Below are 19,014 nucleotides of genomic sequence, written 5' to 3'. Positions count from 1 at the left end.
CCACTTTTACTACCAGTTCGAAAGAACCAGACAGAACCAGGAGCAACCCACCACAGTGCTTTTTCAGGAAGCAACTGGACTTCCTTATTTTTTTCTTTTGAATACTTTCAAAAGAAACTTTCACTTCTCAAGAAGCTTCTTCAGCTCTGACAGGATAGTGGGGAATGGAAGGATTTATGTTCATGTTCCTTGCAGACAGCTGGTCATTTGCATCCTTTTAGAGGGTTGTTGAAGCACTTGGAGGTTTATCAGATAAATTGGGCCAGAAGCGAAATGTCTTCAAAAGAAAAAAACAAGAAAATCCAGCTGCCTCCTGAAAAAGCACCTTTGGGACAACCATGACCTGGATGACTGAGAATCTCTGTAGACTTATAGAGTTGTGGTACTTACTGTAGCATTATGCAAGCCCTGAGCAGTAATTTGTGGGACACTTTCTTCTTTCTTTCACTGTGCCTGTGACATTCCTCCTGGGCTGAACTCTTTCCGTATGTTTTGAATCAATCACATCTCACTCCTCTCCCTTTTTGTCTTCCTTCAGGCGAACGACCTTTTCCTTGTACATGGCCAGAGTGCCTTAAAAAGTTCTCTCGCTCTGATGAGCTAACAAGGCACTACCGAACCCACACTGGGGAGAAGCAGTTTCGATGCCCACTTTGTGAGAAGCGGTTCATGCGGAGCGACCATCTGACCAAGCATGCCCGTCGCCATACTGAGTTTCACCCTAGCATGATCAAGCGATCTAAAAAGACCAGCTCTGCCTCCTTTTGAAGGAAAGACTACAACCGGGGTGAGGGTGGGGAGATGGCCATCAGTGAAAAAAGCAGAATGGATCAGCACAAATATGTCCACCACTGTACAGTAAAATCCCCCCCCCAACTTGCATTTTTAAAGCACATGTAGCTGGAAATTTAAAGATTAACATTTTTTTGTTCTGTCCACCCTGCTGTGCTACCAACCACAGTCTTAAACCAGTGGCTGTTGGGTGGGCGTGGGGAGTGGGGTGGGGGCTGTATGGGGATCAGCAGAAATAATGCAACTTTTTATAGTTTAAAGAATCAACACTGGTGTGTGGGGTGCATGTGTGTGAACACAGACACACACACACACATCTGTATATAATTATATGTGACTGGGTGATTTGACCTGTGACACCACAGTAGTGATTCCAAGCTCTTTGTGATTGCTGTGTCATGGAGATGTTTTGTTGACTAATGTAATGCTGCTTGTATTTTAAAACAAAACAAAAAAACAAACAAAAAAATCCAGTTTAGTGAAACCACTTTCCAACTCACTTAAGTATTTTTGAAGTAAAGCGAAACAAAAACATCGTAGCACATGATAGATGGAATTTCACATTTCTCTCTCAGTGGTCCACCCTGTTCAAGACTGTTAAGAAAAAAAAAAATTCATCGTTCACAGTACCAGACTGGTGGAAGGAAACTGTACTTTTCACCAAGTTATCCTTTTTGAGCTGCTCTTTTTTTTCTCCCGGTGGAAACATGCACAGAAACCAATTATGAAACCAAAAGGAAAACAAGAAATCAGCTGGCATCACACACAAGAGGCTATTCTTTGCCATGTAGAAAAGAAACAATGCAACCTAAATCATGCAAAGAAATGTGGCAGAAGTATGAGACTATTTTTTTCTCCTTTAGCTGTTCCTAGACTTTCATCTGAAAAGCAACCATATACTGTACTGTACAATATGAATACCACTACCAGTGCTTTATTCTGCTGGGTTTTGTTGGAATGAATGCGTAACAGCAGCAACCATCTTGATAAGCTACCACTTTTATAGAAGTTTTTTTTCTCTCTCTTACGACTCTTTTTCTCAATGGTGCATTTTCTTCACCTCTCGCCAGAATTCTGTCTCAGCTAACGGAACTATGCGCATCTGGAGTCGGTAGAGAACCTTTTTCTTATTTTATTTTCTCCGACAGAACATTCTCTTATGTGGACGAAGGCAACTAACACTAATTTTTTTAAACTACTTTTTAACAGTCTTCTTTTTCATAAATTGCAGCTGTTGTACAGAGTCTGGGGAATAACAACCAAACTAACTGCAAGTCGGAATTCAGACTCGGATGCAGGAGGTGTGTCGAAATACCTTTCACGACATAGCCTCACCACTACGTACCTTGCAATCTCAATCCTCCGTATCAGGCTTGATACAGTTAACGATAATGGCAATATTTCATCGGTTTCAAATGCTACGGTTTGCTCTTCGGAACAGAGGCACCATCCACATTGGAGAAAAGCTCTTGCATCTAGCCAAGCTGTGTCATCTTTGTTAATGTCAAAAGCATGAACCTTACGAAGGTTGTAATCCCTGGACATTCCTTCCCCCATCCCTCGTGGTGATGGAGAATCATGTTTACAGACTTCCCTCCTGCCCCCTCTGTCCTTGACTCTTCTTTCTCATGACGGAAGGAGTGGTGCAACTGTTCTACGTAGGGCTAACTTTGTGGGTGAGGAAATCACACGGTAGCCGGAGGGATTACACCTGGATCGGTTTGCCCAACTTTGTAAAGAATCTGTACATACGACCTTGTAAAGTATACCTGCTATGACAGTATCTTGTTCTTGTTTCATCCGATAGAAAGCTAGCTTCCTAGAAAAATAAAATAAAACATCTCAGAGAGTAGAGTATTCTACAATTGTCTGTGGCTTCCAGCACTAGAACTCAGTATGCATCAAGCATTTTTACCTGTGTGGCTCATTATAAAACCTGTCTATGCGAAAAGAACAGCTTTTAAATAAAGGTGTTGGGGCAATGAACAACTTAATGGCATTTCAGAAGCAAAAAGGAACGAGTGTTCTTCAGTGAAGACATGTCAGGAAACCAAGCACACTTTCTACCTCCGTTTCAACTTCTTGAAATGTTTGTTTTATGATAAACCAAAATTAATTTCTGGTGTCCAAAATAAATTGTAGGGATGTTTGTTCTTCCTTATAAAAATAGGTAGCCTGGCTCTTTCTATTGCTCTAGTGTTTTAAAAAAAAAAGTATTCTGCTTTTATCAGTACTGTTAATGCTGCCTTGTTTAATAAGGGTGAGGACTATGTGGTTGGTCAGCAGCTCGCAATGTGATACTATTCCAATCGTCCTCCCTATCTGTATGAAACAAATCCTCCAGAGCCTAAGCTCTAGTCTGAGTCCTACTAAACAGTTTGCCAGATCTTTACTGTTGCTTTCGGTAGGACAAGTGCAGTTTTAGCAAGAGAGCCCAAAAGCCGAATGCTGTTATTTCACCTTTTGTACAAGCAAGCCACAGGCACTTAAATGGCACCCTCCTTATCAGGTCACAAAGGCAGATGAGAATAATTAGGTTTGGTGAAATGGTGGTTAGGGCATTGCCTGTCTCCTGACAGCTGTGGACTTGATCTCATACGACACGCGGCCACCACTAGTCCACCCAAAGGTTCTAAGTTGGTCCCTTGGGCTGGAAAGTCCTAGACGGCCAAATGGTGCTATTCATGTTGCTCCCTTGTGGACTTCAGGTCAGGGTATAGAAATGATGGCTTTGCCTTCACCACAACAGCCAAACCATTTGCAGAATACTTTGCCGTGACCTAATTTGGCAGCATATATTATTTGAACAACAAATCATAGGAATTGCTCCTTTCATTCCTAAAAGGATTCTTATGGACAAATCCAACCATAGGATGTATAAAACGACAACTAGGTTGATTTTCTTAACGGCTCTTCCAGCTATAAAAAAGAGTGACTCCCCAATACATTTGGGATTCACCTTTGTGATATTCTGGTCATCACAATGAGGTGTGCACAATCCTGGTGTGTTATTTCTAGTATTGGAGTGGCCACGAGTTTGCAGTAAGTAGGTTGACTGACATGTAGGTAAACCCATTATATGCTACTGTGGATGCCTCCACTAATGTGCATTGAGAGATGATAAACCTTCTGGCTTGGTAACCAGTAAACATACCACATCAACCACTTTCTGCAAACAGCCACCAGTTTCTCCAACTATGACGCAGGGGAAGTAACTGCCATGATAACTTTTAATTGGGGCTGTCATGCATACCAATAGTTAGGCTACCGATTGACACTGGCCTGCTTCCTGTATTAGTTTTAGACAATGTGTGCATAGCCAGGTCTTAAAGGGCTGGTTTGGCATTCAACAGCAAACAGGGTTGAGCATCTTGGGCATGATTAGTCTGTTGCATAAGTCAATGTAAGACACCCGATTAGCAGTTGTTGGGGCAAAAGGAAAAATAAGGTGCTTAATTCTTACCCATTCACTGTTTTCTTCTTCCCAAACAAATCTCTTCCTCAGGCTGAATCAGTTGGTAATTTGAAGGGCAACTGAGCAGGATTAAGCATGTATAGTATAGATCCTTGTCCCAGCAAACTCTTTGCACTTTGCCGCAGAAGCAAGGATTTCTTCAACCCTGTTTGCTGACAACTGCACCAAGCTGCACTATAATCATTAAAATGTTTTTATGTGGGAAATGTAACTCCCATGGCTGTGCCCCAGAAAAGAGATGTACGGCTCAAGCATCCAGGAGTTTCATGAGGTTACTCTCAGAAGCAGGGAATGTTTCTTTGGGTTTTAATCTTGGCATGCTTACTTGAAAGCCGTGTTCCTTCAAATGAATGAAACTTGCTTTCAAATAAATCTGGTAAGCAACGGGATGTAAAATATGCTTTTTAGGAGTCTTCCAAAAGTAACATCAGAAACTACCCAAAGTTTATTAACCACTAACAAAATAAAATCGGACAAGTTTGTCAGATTTGGTGTAAGAGTAAGCAGTGACTTTTACTTGACAGCGCAGTGAAATAGGTTGCAATCTTTTAGCAAATTGGAATTTGAGAAGAGGCTACAGCAGGTGTTGACAAGAAGGAAAAATCAAGTTCTTAGTGAACTTCTTTGCCAGGCCACTCTGGAAATTCTCAAAAAGAGTGCTGACGTGAATGCAGCTCCTCTCCTCCATTCAGAAAGACCTTCCTAGAGAAGCCATGGCTTTAAACTATAGCTATACAACATCTTTTGTGAACAATTTTGATGACTTCTATACAGGTCTCTCCTGTTTGTTGATGGACTTAGCCCAGTATGCACCAGACATACTTTTCAAATGCTGTTTTATTGCAGGTTAACAAATCTGTAACACTGTAAAATACCAATCTTTACAAGTTTAATCCATTTTATTTTTGTACAGTATTCGTATCCTTTCTAAGTTATTTTGCTGTCCTGTTTTGTAAATCATATGAAATTGTAAAAAAAAAAAAAAGAAAAAGAAAAAAGTAGGAATAGGTGTTTTTGTACATATGTATATAAAAATGTCCAAATACTTAAAAAAAAATAAAATGAAACAAAATGGAAAAGTTGCTTGGGATGATTTGTATGAGTTTGATTGCTCAAAATTGGATAGTACAGAAAACAATGAGACAAAATATCTATTAACAAAGGAGTTGAATTGCTTTCCCCATTTTGATTCTTCCAGATCAGCAAGACAACTCCTTAATCTTTCAGTCACTTAAAGCCTTTGGAGTTGAAATTCAATATACAGAGAGGCCATTATGTTGGGCAAAGCTGATTTAGACAGATAAAAGTAAAACAAGCAATTAAAATAGCAGAACTGCAAGATGGACTAACTTTTTTAAAAGGTTAAAAAAAATGGTGAAGCAGGAAAGAAACAAAAATCATATAATTAAGCTTATAGTTAAAACATCCCAATGTTTTAAGAAGGCAGGTTTAATATGTCAGAACACACACACACACACACAGGTTCAGGAAAATATTGACTATCTAGATTAGGGATGTCCAATCTTAGCAACTTTAAGACCAGTAGACCAGAGTTAAATCTGATGAAAGTAAAATCCATAAGTCTTAAAGGTTGGACACTTCAGCTCTAGGTATTTGGAGTACAATTCTCACCATCCTTGCAATTGGCCACACAGAAGAATTTATGGGTTTGGATATCAACATCTGGAAGTCCCCAGATTCTTCATCCTTGCCCTTAGTTCCTGGCACTTGCTAACAAGCTTTTGATAAATCTGTTGCAGAATCTGGGAAGTGCAAGTATCAAAGCTCTTTCTGCAATTTCCCCATCTTGACTACGGAGGTGTAGGAAGAGCCCTTTAAGTAGCTCTCAACTCAAGAGATTCCAGGGCCCTCTGAATGATACTGGGTTTTCAAGATCAGTATTTTGAATTGCAGTAAGAAAACAATGGTGCCTAGAAGGCAGCAGCCTTGTTTTCATTCTGCTAGGATAAAGATTTTGGTAGTTGCACACAGAACCCAAGGAGCAGTTCTTATTTTGAACACTTTGCATAAGCTTTCAAGATCTTCCCACATGCTACACATCTTATCTGAAAGCCTCAGTTGGTCAAAGTATTTTATTGATGCAGCAGCATGTTACCAAAGTCAAGGTAGGTGCAAAGGCAATGCCTTGACAACAATCCTTCCACCCCAACTCGCCAACTCAATCCTCAAAGTAGATCAACTAGTCCAGAACTAACCCTCACTTCCAAGTTGTATTTGTAAAAGTCAGCATGCATTTGGATTGCATTAAATGTGAAACAGTGTTGGTTTGTTCCTTCCCATCTTCTCTGATGTGCTGGCTGTTCTGTCTGACACACAGAAAAAGGAGTGTGTGCCAAGATGAGTCATTTATTTTCTAGTCTTACTTTCTGAGTTCTTATTTTTCAGGGGTTCTCATGCAAGTTTGCAACAACAGGATGCTGTTTCGATAGGGCAGAAATGCCAAAGATGAACTTTGAACTTCAACACCAGATTTAAGAAAAGTCCTCTCCCAATTGTAACCTCATCATAGGAAAAGGTGCAGACTTTGTCTCCTGTGTCATCTTCTTGTGCTATTTTATTTCATACCATTGCTCACTTTGAGTTCCCTATGGGTACAGAGGCATGTATACATTGAAGAAATAATCAAATTAAGTGATAATTCTTTATGTCACATATGTAAATAGCTATTGTGACATACTCTGCTTTGTTTGTTACTTTTGATCATATGTTTTGCAAAGTCAAGGCTCCAAATCTAGGGCCTTCCGGAAGTATTAGCCCAACTCTCCTAGTTTCCTAGCCAGCAACCAGCATGACCTTTGGGAGATAGGAGAAATGGCCATGATGGATAGTTGGGGTGATCCTGTGTTGTTACTAGCCTGGAACTTTTTTGCCCATTTTTTGACATTTATTTTGGGTTTGTATTAAGGGAAATAAGTACATTTCACTTTAGGCTAACAGCACCCATTCTCTTTCTTCATGCTAAAAAAATCAAATTTGGTCCTACGTAGATTCAGATTATTTAGTGAAAACTAATGTATCTAATAAAGTTCTTTTTTCCAGGAATGTTTTCCAGGAACCTTTTAGAAATGCAGATGGAAAAACCTTCTATCTGGACCTTGAGAATTCTTTTCATGGTCTTGAAAAAGTGAACAAAGATAAATTGTTAATTTCCAGATGGAATATTTAACTCAAACGTTAATATTCTGTAGTATCTAATTTATTCTAGTATTCGGGATCCTTGCAGGAAAAATCTGATTAGTCTGATTATATTCTAGAGGGGTAAAGAATGCTGGGAACAGCCCATGAGATAACAACTTATCAACAGTACTTTCAACTTCAGTAAGTGTTTTCCTATCAGAACAAATAGGACTGGCCCTGAAGGAAAAAATGGATATTAAACCAACACTTTTAAAATCTATTATTACATTACTTTAGATGTTTTCAGTACTAGCAACACCAAATATTCATTCTTGTTTAATATTTTAAATTTTGCTTTAATGCCTTCATATTTTTATATTATACAAACAGATCACACTTTTTTTCAGCCCTTTCCCAACATAACTCAGATTGTCCATTCAAAGGATATTTGTTTTTTATTTGTTCCTGAGCCTTCTTCCATTACCCACAAAACAGATTGCAAGTCAGAGAGTAAGTCCATGAATATTGCCATATAAACTTAACATTAAAAATAATCCTAGCCATAAAGCAAGAATTTTAACACTTAAGCATCAAGAAAGTCAACAGGACAATATGGAGAAATCAGCATCCTTCTGAGCCTTACAGAAACCCTGTGGTTATTTACTCAGAAATAAGCTCTATTGCATTAAAAGAATCCACTCACATGTACCTCTAAAATATTGATTTTTTAAAAGAATGTCTATGGCCTCCCAGCCTAAACACTGCAGCTTCAGATAATGTACAAAGAATGATTTCAAGTGCCTACGCCTAAAATCTAGCTTATTTAATTCATATATATGTTCCTCATATAATGTGAAATGTAAGGTTGTGTGTGTTAATACTGTAAAAAGAACTCCTTGATTTTTTGGGGTATAAGTGCATCCAGCTGGAATAACTTTGTATATAATGGCAAAAAACAAGGATGCAAAAGTTTGCCGAGTAAAACACAATGACTGCACAAGAGGATGTCACTTTACGGCAACCTTTCCTAATTTCAGCTCCTCCAAATATGTTAGATCCGTTAGCTGAGAATTACAGTGGTATATGAAGTTGGGAATGACTATAAACACCACATACTGTAGACTAAGGGTGCTGTGGCATTGTCATATGATGTATTGCAACTTTTCCTTTGCTAAACGGGGCGTAGGTATGGCCAGCATGTGACACACCCAGACCATGAGTTTGACAGCCCTGCTGTAGACCATGACAGGAAATCATAAGCTTAGGTCATGCAATTTTTAGTACTTTTCTGGATGTACAAGTACAATTCCCTGCAATTCCAGCCAACATGCTCAATGGTAAAGGAATATGGGAATTGTACTTCAATGACACCTGGATGGCAAAATGTTGCCCAACATTGCAAAGACTAATTAGGTTATTTTACAGACTATTGTTGAACTCATTACCTGCAAACCTATTTGCAACTCTCTCCATCCAAACAGCTAGAACCCCATTCCTTCTCTGAAGTTGTAAACAAGTAAATCAGTCAACATTTCAAGCAGAAAGATAAGCATCTTTCCAGAAGTTCAAAGTGTTGATGTAATCCAGCTTCTATCTTATCTGCAATTTAGCAACTCTTGGTGATATTACTATTTCCACAGGACCAGTGTTTCCTTCCTTTTTTTTTTCTTTTCTTTCCTGGCTCAGATTTCCAGAAGTGGCCACCATTGATATAATTGGTCTACATTCCCCGCAGCCAACAGACACTTGCTATAGAGAAGTGCAGTCCAAATCGTTTTCAAATGGAAGAGATCTTCCTTTCATTTTGAAAGTTGAGGGCATTTACCCGCCCTCCTCCCACCACACGCTTCCTTTAAAACCTTCCAAGTCCACATGGCAAAGCAGATCTCCCACAGATGGTATTAGAGTGGCCTCTGGTGGTAAACTAGAGTCAGTTCAATATTAAGGAAAACCTATACATGTAGAAGTCAAACACTTATGGGCACAGCAATTCAAGTAAGAGAACTGAAATCAACCTAATTCAAATTCTTTCCCTGCACCTTCAAAAACTACTCTTGGTTGCTGTAAGCATTCTTAATTTTGCCACATAATTTAAAATGAACATGAGGTTCCTTGTTAAACCTCTGGTTCGGCAGCCCTCATCAGATACTTACAGTTACACTATCTTCAGCAACTTGGCTCATTGTTAACTCCTCTCAACAGATACGTTACTGAGCTGCATGATGAAAGAACACTGTAGCTCATACATGTTGCAAGGGCACACACAATGCTATATACAAAGAGACACTATGTCTGTCTACAAATGGGAGTAATAAACGCTCTAGAGTTTCAGGAAAAGGAAGTGATGTAAGCAAACAGAAAAGTTCTCAACATCAGGTGACAGTGGAGAAAAATATGAATTCTATATCTGTCTGGTCCCTAAGCCCAAACGAAAACCAACTGATTAGGAACGTCTATACTTACTATTTAACTAGTCGGGAGACAAGGGACAGTTTTCTCCTTTACTTTCCTAGAAAGAGTTAGTTATCTTCGGGTTTTTTGGTCAGTTTCATAAAACAATAGTTTTAAACAAGGAACATTATCAGCCCCTGTGCTCCTAGCCTCTCAGTATGAAATTATTGCACTAATGATAGAAATATAATTAAAAGGCCTTTCTTTTAATATTTACATTTTTTAAAAATAGATGGCCAATTTTTTTAATAGGTGAACTGAAATCCTGCACATTGATACAGGAAAAATAATAATTAAAATGATAAAAACAAACCTACAAAAGAGCAGCTAGAGTTCATAGTTAACAAATGTTTTGGTCTAGTTGCAAACTTAATGGCTTAAAATGTAACTTTATAAGGAGGAATCATATATACTATGGGGTGCTAGAGCCAGCTCAAGGTGGTTGAGAGTGGAGCTAAGCAAATGCACTTAGCATGTTGATCAGTCTGCAGAAATGAGCAGGCAAAGCCAGTTCTTAAACATTTGTCAGCAATTCTCTCTCTCCCCCCCCCCCCCCCGGGTGTGTAAATAGGAAAATAAAAAGTAAGGAGGTGACTTGAGAAGTAACTAACTAAACCCAATAAAGTATATACTGTTGAATACTCATACCCCTGCACTTATTGCATTCTTGCATTAAACATTCAAATTACAATAAATGTATGTACTCAGAATTAAATAATCATAGTGTCTCATGGGATTTAGTCTCTCATACTTTTAAAATGCAGTTTAAACAATTATTATGGAAATTACACATTTCTCCCATTCCTCTATAATATTATCTACTGGAGACAAATCTTGCTCCTTAGGTTCACAAAGACAATTTCATGTCTCTTGTTGACAAATATGCTTTGGGTATGCTAATCAAAAATGATTTGAAGACCGAGATAATTAGTGGATATTTTTGATTATCAGAAATGTCTTAAAAACTGGGGTTAAAGAACTGAAAATAAATTACTATTTCCCATATATATTTATTATATAAAAAGAGATTTGGCATTTTTCCCTATAAAAAAGACGAACACATGGAACAAAATGTAAGTATGTCCCATGCTGTAAGAATGGTACCATGTATAAAATTACCAGTCAAGCAAGTGGTTGCTTCTAAGATTAGGATAAAAAGTCACTGCATATTTTATATATTTCAGAAATGCTTGAAATTATCATAATTTAGCAACAATTGGAAAGACTATTTTTCATAGTTCAGTATTCCATAGTTATATAGAGCAGATATTTAAAACTGTTAAACATCTTTGTTGAACAGATTTGGTGAACCTACCAGTTTACCAGTTAATCCAAAGACTGTATTTATAAGGCCGTATTGTAAGAAATATAATTAAAGCTTCCAACTTGTGAACAACTGGCAGAACATTTCCATTTCAAATTCATCTAAAATAATTGATCATTGATAAGAAAATATATCCTTTCAATTTATCAATTTATCCCCCAATTCTTCAGAGAAAAATAAGCATAAAAGAAAAGGTTAGTGTTTTAGTCTTATAAAACATTGGCTATCAATGGTTTTTACAAGAGAGAAATTGTGCTTTTAAGAAATACATTCATTCTTGATCTTTCCAAATATTTTTCTTTTCAGTTTCAAAAAGAAATATATATTTTACTGCCGAAATCTCCGCCTCCTTCTAAAGAAAGCTTTTGAGTCCCACTTGCTTGATTCTAGCATAGATGATCCATTGTAGACCAATAATACCGTCATTTTTTCTCCATAACTGAGATTCTGCAACAGCTGTTAATAAGCAAGAAAAAAGTATCTTATTATTTATTTTTTACCAAGCATACATCATTATTAGTTATCATATACTAAATGTTTTCCATAGCAGCTACATTTCATTTTTCTCTGGTATTGCTGTTCTATTTGGATGAAAAATATAGACAATATTGCTAGCTAGGTAAAATAATATATGCAGAATAAATTGGGAACTATTGTTACTATTAATCCCTTTCAACTACAGGGCTGAATCAATTAAATAAACACTACTGTATTAACAGCTAGAGCCAAGAAATCTTTTGCTGTTGACAGAATATATAAATAAAGGAGAAAGAAAAAGAAATATGAGAGGTGCTCTCTGAGCTTGATTGTTGAGCTATCTTTATTGAGAAAAGTATATCTGCACAACCAAAGGTTAATAAAATTAAAGCAATGCTAGGAAGAGTTAAAAAAGATTTTATTAAGATTTAAAAAAGACAGAAATTGGAGTAATATCAATAAATATGTTTCCTAAAATTTTTGCCAGAAAACAAAGAAGCTTCAAAATAGCTTGAAACTAATATTATTATACGTGGACATTCGTAAGACTATCAGTAAAACGAGCACTAAATTTGGCAAGAAGTTGATAGAGGGTATAGCCTCTCACAAGATAATTTCTTTCAGTTTGTATATAAACTATCCAAAACTCCTCTCCAAATACACTAATAATAATGGTTTATTAATATATTCACGGGGAAGAATTGTTAGGGTATTTTAGGGTATGTTAGGTAGTTACTGCCAGCATTTCCACTGACTCTGCTTGTTGGAAGCAGTTGTGAAACACATAAATGGAAATCACATGACCTCAGGACACTGCCAATGGTCGTAAACGCCCACCAGCTGTAAAGTGCCTGGATCTCAATCGTGTGGCTGCAAGGATGCTGTGACAGTCATAAGCGCGAGGACCTGTCATAAAGTTCCTTTTTCAGCAGTGTCATAACTTCAAATGGTTGCTAAACAGGACAGTTATTAAGCAAGGACTATCTCTACATAGTTACCTGAGAGTTAATTTTATTATATTCAGGGATCGTTACTTCTGATTGCTTACATTTAGTTTATACAACTACCTGGAGTTTTAGCAAACATTTTCACTATGTAGCCCATGTACATCTCTTGGCTGTTGGAAGAGGGGGAGAGGAGACAACGTAATATGCTTGGGGATATCATCACATACATGTTATAATTTATCCATCTGGGTCAGAAAGATTTTGCATTAGAAGTTGCTGTCACTCCTGTGGATGCCACTGAATCTGCCATGCTACCTTTTAAAAATGTAAATAATTCTTCAAAGAAGTGGCTCCAAACAGGTACCATGAAGTAGAATGCCATCAGAGAAAAAGGAAAGAACTGTTCAGACTCCGCTTGCCAATTTCTCATTATCTGATTTTCTTTCTTCTAATTTGCTACCAAGCCATGATAATGGCCGGGAAATTCTGGGAGTTGAAGTCCACAAGTCTTAAAATTGCCAAGGTTGATTTAAAACTAAGCTGTATATGTTTTTGGTAAAGTATTACATTAGATTGTTATCAGTATTACTTATTTTCTAATAAGGCAATCCAAATTTAAAATCAGAAATGGGGATAACTTTCACTGGTCTGCAGTTTTTTACAGAGTGATCATTCTCAATTATTAGACCAATACATAGTATTATTTGGTGGGATAAAATAAAAATAATAATTAGTCAGTTAGAAAATCTGCACATTGACAAAATTTTCATCTCTCAATTGCAAAAGGTCTCACTGCTTGGACCCACACATATACTACACTGATTCATTTTCACATTCTAGGTTCTTGGGAAGAACTCAATGAGTATGAAGACCAACACCAGTAAAGAACTGGCAAGTTCTTTAGGTTAAAATCAGGTTAAGAATGAATATGATTTGTACAAAATGGAAAAAAGATAAGCTATAGACAGGTTTGTCTGTATAAAATCTACATGAGATGCAGAGTTTACAGCCACGCACCTTTGGTGTAATAAAGAAGTATTGTGAAGTGCTCTTTTTGCAGGCAGTTTCTACCACCACATCAAAGACTCTCCTTTCATTAACTGGATCCATTCCCTGTAAAAGAAATAAATAGCAATATTGTTTCTCTGCTACAGAATATACTGAAGGAAGCTTTTGTTTCCAGTGCCAGCATATATACCTGATTTATTTCATCAACAACTCTGAAAGGGCATCTGTTGAGTTCTTGCAAAGCCATTAAATACAACATTGTGGAAACGCTTCTTTCTCCTCCACTCTGATGGTAGGGAGTCAACTCATGAAGTTGTGTGCTGCTACGGAATTTGACCCTAATCCGAATCCCGTACTTGTCATATTCCTCCTGTCAAAACACAAATGCCTGTGTTCAGATTATCTTCAAATATTTACAGTCCCTTACTTAATCAATTGAAAGAGAAAATGTCACATCAAGGCAAGGTTTGCACTAACCCTAATTTAGAAGCCAGATCAAGCCCTAAGCTTCCAAGTATATGGCAAGAAACAGCTGCACACCTTGCAGCTGTTTCTACTTTGCTCTCACTTTAATTCCTGATGACTGAGCTTCTTGATGACTGTGCCTCTGCGGGCCTAGAAAGAAACATAACTATGATTCATTGTTCAGACCTGGCAAACACCATTTCAAAGTCTGGTGACAAATCGTGGTTTGTCAGTTCTGATATCCCAATTAAACCATAGTTAAGCTCTCCTAAATTAGAGTTCAGGCATTCAACGTGGGCAGGGTACTGAAATGTATAAGCAACACTGGACCACAGACAACATTGTTGTCTTTCCCCATGCCACTCCCTAGTCTCTACGCTGTGCTTAAGTGTCAATCCTGCAGGAGGATTTCACTCATGTAAATGTGAATGAAGAACAAGATTAGGGAACCAAGTGATGAAGCCAGTGTGTTCTTTACACTCATTACTGAGCAGGGCTTCTATCAATGCAATGGAATGGCTGGAGATCCACCTTGGAGGTACCTATGGAGGGACAAAAAGAATACAAATACATTTAAGAAACAATTCAGTACAGGTAGACCTCAACATACAACAGTTCATTTAGTGATCATTCAAAGTTACAAATGGCATTGAGAAAAGTGACTTACGATCATTTTTCACACTTATGACTGTTGCAGCATCCCCATGGTCATGTGAATTACATTCAGATGCTTGACAACTGGTTCGTATTGATGATGGCTGCACTATCCCAGGATCACATAATTGTCTTTTCTGAATTTCTGACAAGCATAGTCAATGGGAAAGCCAGATTCACTGTGGTGATTCACTTAACAACTGTGTTGTCGTAAAATGGGGCAAAACTCATTTAACAAATTTCTTACTTAGCAACATTTTGGACTCAACTGTGATCGTAAGTCAAGGACTACCTGTATTAGCAACAAATAAAATAAACAGATTTTGTATATTGTTCAAGTGCTTCCTCAAACTAATCTTTAAACTCCTTTGAACAATAAAAATATTTCCCTATTTTGCATAATTTTCAGAATAAATACTCCCTTTATTTTTCTCTTAAGTTGCCTTAAGTTGTTGCTGGGGCAACAGAACAGTGGAAGAAGTGTTGGCACTGTTACTAGTGTTTTTTTCACCTGCTGAAGGAAAATCTAGCATGGAAAAATAATTCACCTTGTTTGTTATCAAAACCAGATATCTCACTGGGTACTCTCAAGCAAGTCTTATGTCAGTCAGATGGTTTGTAAATTTCCAGCAGTTCCTCCAGCAAAATAAATGAAAATTTGTGTCAAAATGTGTTATTTTTCTTTAGAAGGACATAATTGCTTATTTCTAACTGTGGTTTTCTGAATTATTATCTGTATATTCATACATATGGATTATTTGCTTGTGCATAATCCTTTTATAGCTGAGGTTTTCTAATTGGAGACAGGAGCCTACTATGTATGAATGGAATGCTGTTCTTGCCGGGTCTATGACAACTCGCCACAGCCTACTCACTTTAGCCAACTTGCCATAGGACAACTAGGCCCAAGACAATGCAATGCAGGTTAGTTCCTTTTATCATTCATCAAAACATTACAAAAACTGGTAGTCACAGGAATGATTTCCTTTGATACAAGAGATAAAATAATTCTGATGAAAATGTGGTCAACAAAAATAAAAAGAACTAAGTGAATCCCATGGAGAGTTGGCCCACATTGAGTTGGCCATGGCAAGATGTCCTGCAGCGAGTTGGCCGTGGTGAGTTGGCTGTAGAAAATTGGCCACAGCAAGCTGGCTGTGTTGAGTTGGCTGTGGCCAGTTGTCCCATTCCAGTTCTTGCCTCAATGCCCTTAAAGCCATTGCAAAGGTAACAGATACTCACAAAGTACCTGAGAGGGGAAGGAGGATGGTTTCATGGTTTACTACTTGAAGACCCAGCAGCCTATATTTTTATTGTATGTATGGATGGATAGAAAGGATTTTTAATGACTGGGGGCAAATAACACAATTAGTTTAATACTGGTCTTAGGACCAATAAACTACTCACTCTTATGTGTTGACCACGTCAAAAAACAGACACAAGAACTATTGAAACTCTATAAACCAAAAACAAAAGCTTGAGAGCTACACCAAGTTTTGTCTTGCTTATAAAAAAGATAAAATGAGGTTATCTCAAGTTTCTCACCCCTTTCTCTTTCTCAGGGCTGAGTAGGTGTTTAATAAATCACTCTTACATTCCTTGTTCAAGGCTACTTCTGTATCTGTCTACGTGGTTATAAGAAACATCTCAGTTACATGGACACTAGAACTAATGAAGATGGTAGGTTGACACCATGTCTACAGACCACAATTGAATAATTTCTGATGTCTTCAAAGGACAATTCCTTCAATAAATGATAAGATAGGAAGGTTGTTTTGACTATTCAATTGACAAATTACCATGATGAGACCTCTTCCATTTATATTCATTCTAAGAAGCAAAGATGGGCTGTAATAAAAAGAATTGGGCCATGTAATGCATACCCCAGTATCCCAGTTACATTGGACATCTAAAGATCGTAAAATATTTCTAGTAGTATAGCTGGTGACAAGGAGAGTGTAACCAAGAAGATTATGTCAGAAAAAAAACCCAGCTTCATAAAGGACAGACGTCTGAATTATTCAGGTACAGGGTTGAACATTAAAAGTTCAGAGTTCCCAACAACAGCAACTCCACATTGAGTTTCTGATGAAAAAAAATACTGTGTACTATTGCATTGTTTCCAAGACATATGTGACAGAGTTATGAGAATTACAGACTGATTTTAGGGTGTTGGCAAAGGAGGTTAAAATGGGTTGAGATGGAAAAATGCTTGAGAAAACATTTGGTATCAGCTATGAAAACACCAACAAATTCTGCCTGGAGCAATGGCTGGAGTAAATGGTCATTAGGTAAACTTTTACAGACAATAATTTTCAATTCTTCTAGGTGAGAAGAAAACAGAAAATTAAGTCAAGATGACAGAACTTTATATGTCACTGAACATGGCATAAGAGATTAATTGTAAGACCAGTGTGATGTCTGCTGTGAAACTAGAACAAAGGAACCACACAGTGAGATAGAGCGAATAGAGATTTGGTGATAAGTATTCCCTTTTGCTCTAAAGTACAAAATCTGCCCTATTGGTAAATAGGTGAATGTTCTGTGAAACAGACAGAAAAGGTTTGATAAGCTCAATCACCAAAATGCTATCAGGAAATTAGCAGCACCACCTGGTGGTGATGGCAGCAAGGAAGACTGGTAGAAAAGCATAGGGTACAAAGGCAAGGAGGAATTGTGGAAAATTTTACATACAGAGTGATGTCCTGGTCTTTACATCAGACACAAGCACCTTGTATGAATCAAAGATTGCACACTCTGTTCTGAAGTAGAATTGACTCAACAGGCATCACTGCTAGTTATATGGATCACAAGAGACATAATGGCATTTTAAGATGTATTAATTCTAAAAGAGAGCTGTACCTATAGGAAAGTCTGGAAAGAGCAATAGGTGGGAAAAGATAACTGAAGTAGAGATAGTCCCCGTATCTTGGGGAAAGCGATGTGTTATTGCTAAATTATAATATACAAGGAGGAGGAATTGAGATAATGAATGTAACAGAGAGATAAACTTAGTTTGTTTCTCTTTTTAAAGACAGATTTAGACATCCAGCAGAAGCCCCTTAGTTTTGTATTTCTTTGGTCCCTGCAGTGCTTCAGTTAACCAATCCAATGAGGTGCAAAGGACTGTTAGGCCAACCCAATGGATGATACTAAAGCTATGTGCCATGCAGATAATGGCTGCTTAAGAATGTGCCCAGAGATTCTAAGAAATCAGGCACTACTGCTATGAAGGCTTTTGGAGTCTCCAGGTTTTGATCAATACCACAATCTGCACTACTTTTTATCTCAAGTAATCAGAAAATTTGCTATGATGAATGAACTTTATTTTTCTCCCAAAATGAAATGCTTATTAATATGACAGATAGATGACAGCAAATAGCACATGTATATTCAAAGTATTTCTATGAGTACTTACGGATTCTCCCAAGAGCTTCTTATTGCTGGAACTGGGGCCAGGGCTAAAAATCGTTCTTGGTGGAACACAAGTTTTGACTTGATAAGCATACTAATGTGCAGCATCTGACTTACACCTGTTTATTTATTCATTGTATTTTTATGCTAACATTTCTCTTTCAATTCAGGGTTGTTTACAGGAACAATTCCCTAATTTATCATAACCTCAGTAACATAACAATTTGATGACAGAGGCTGGGTAGATTCAGAGTCGCCCAGTGAAGTTTGCAATCCAGTCTTCTAGTGCAGGGGTGGACAACCATGGCAACTTTATGACTTGTTGGACTTCAACTCACATAATTCCTGATCCAATCTTGCTACAGTCATATATATTGTAGCTGCATCTATTTATTTTGCTCAACAGAACTCAATTAGGCAAAGTGAGCCAGACTATATTTGGATTACCCTATTCTTTTCAGCGTGCTCTATGCACCAGTACTTTTTACTTACGGGAAAAGCAGCTCATTGATACCCCATAGATGTTTTAGAATGCAATTTGCATCAATTCTGCCAATATGACCAGTAGCAAAAGATTATGGAAAATATAGTCCAAAACATCTGTCCCCATTTTTATGTGCTACTAGGTAGACCTCTGTTAGTTTTTAATGTAGCGAGTATTCAGTGTTGCAGTTGAAATCACCATTGAAGTTGCATTGTGTCCATATTATTCATAGATCTTATATATGGACTGCCAGAATTTAACTAGGAATATGATAATTTAATATTTTTAAGTTATATATCCTGAGGAAACAAGCTATTGCCTTGAATAGTTTTTTTCTAAATGACAGTATACAAAGCTGTACACCCTATTGCCCATTGTTTAATTG

The 19,014-nt window shown here is 37.5% G+C and overlaps 2 protein-coding genes across 3 annotated transcripts in view; one reads left to right on the top strand and one right to left on the bottom strand.

The window, feature by feature from the left end:
- The window catches only part of KLF9 (KLF transcription factor 9), a 32,000-nt gene extending 26,211 nt beyond the window's left edge, over window positions 1-5,789 (top strand). The window contains exon 2 of the mRNA XM_058165597.1: window positions 539-5,789. Coding sequence (XP_058021580.1) covers window positions 539-768 — 230 coding nt within the window. The 3' untranslated portion in view covers window positions 769-5,789. The remainder of the gene's footprint in view (window positions 1-538) is intronic.
- A 5,057-nt stretch (window positions 5,790-10,846) lies between these two features.
- The window catches only part of SMC5 (structural maintenance of chromosomes 5), a 47,016-nt gene continuing 38,848 nt past the window's right edge, over window positions 10,847-19,014 (bottom strand). For both annotated transcript variants that reach the window (XM_058165595.1, XM_058165596.1), the window contains 3 exons: window positions 13,803-13,982; window positions 13,622-13,717; window positions 10,847-11,636 (listed from right to left, as the gene is read on the bottom strand). In XM_058165595.1, coding sequence (XP_058021578.1) covers window positions 11,508-11,636; window positions 13,622-13,717; window positions 13,803-13,982 — 405 coding nt within the window. In that variant the 3' untranslated portion in view covers window positions 10,847-11,507. The remainder of the gene's footprint in view (window positions 11,637-13,621; window positions 13,718-13,802; window positions 13,983-19,014) is intronic.

The sequence above is a fragment of the Ahaetulla prasina genome, chromosome 2, assembly GCF_028640845.1.
Source record: "Ahaetulla prasina isolate Xishuangbanna chromosome 2, ASM2864084v1, whole genome shotgun sequence".
NCBI lineage: Eukaryota > Metazoa > Chordata > Lepidosauria > Squamata > Colubridae > Ahaetulla > Ahaetulla prasina.
This window is presented reverse-complemented; position numbering and strand designations above follow the sequence as displayed.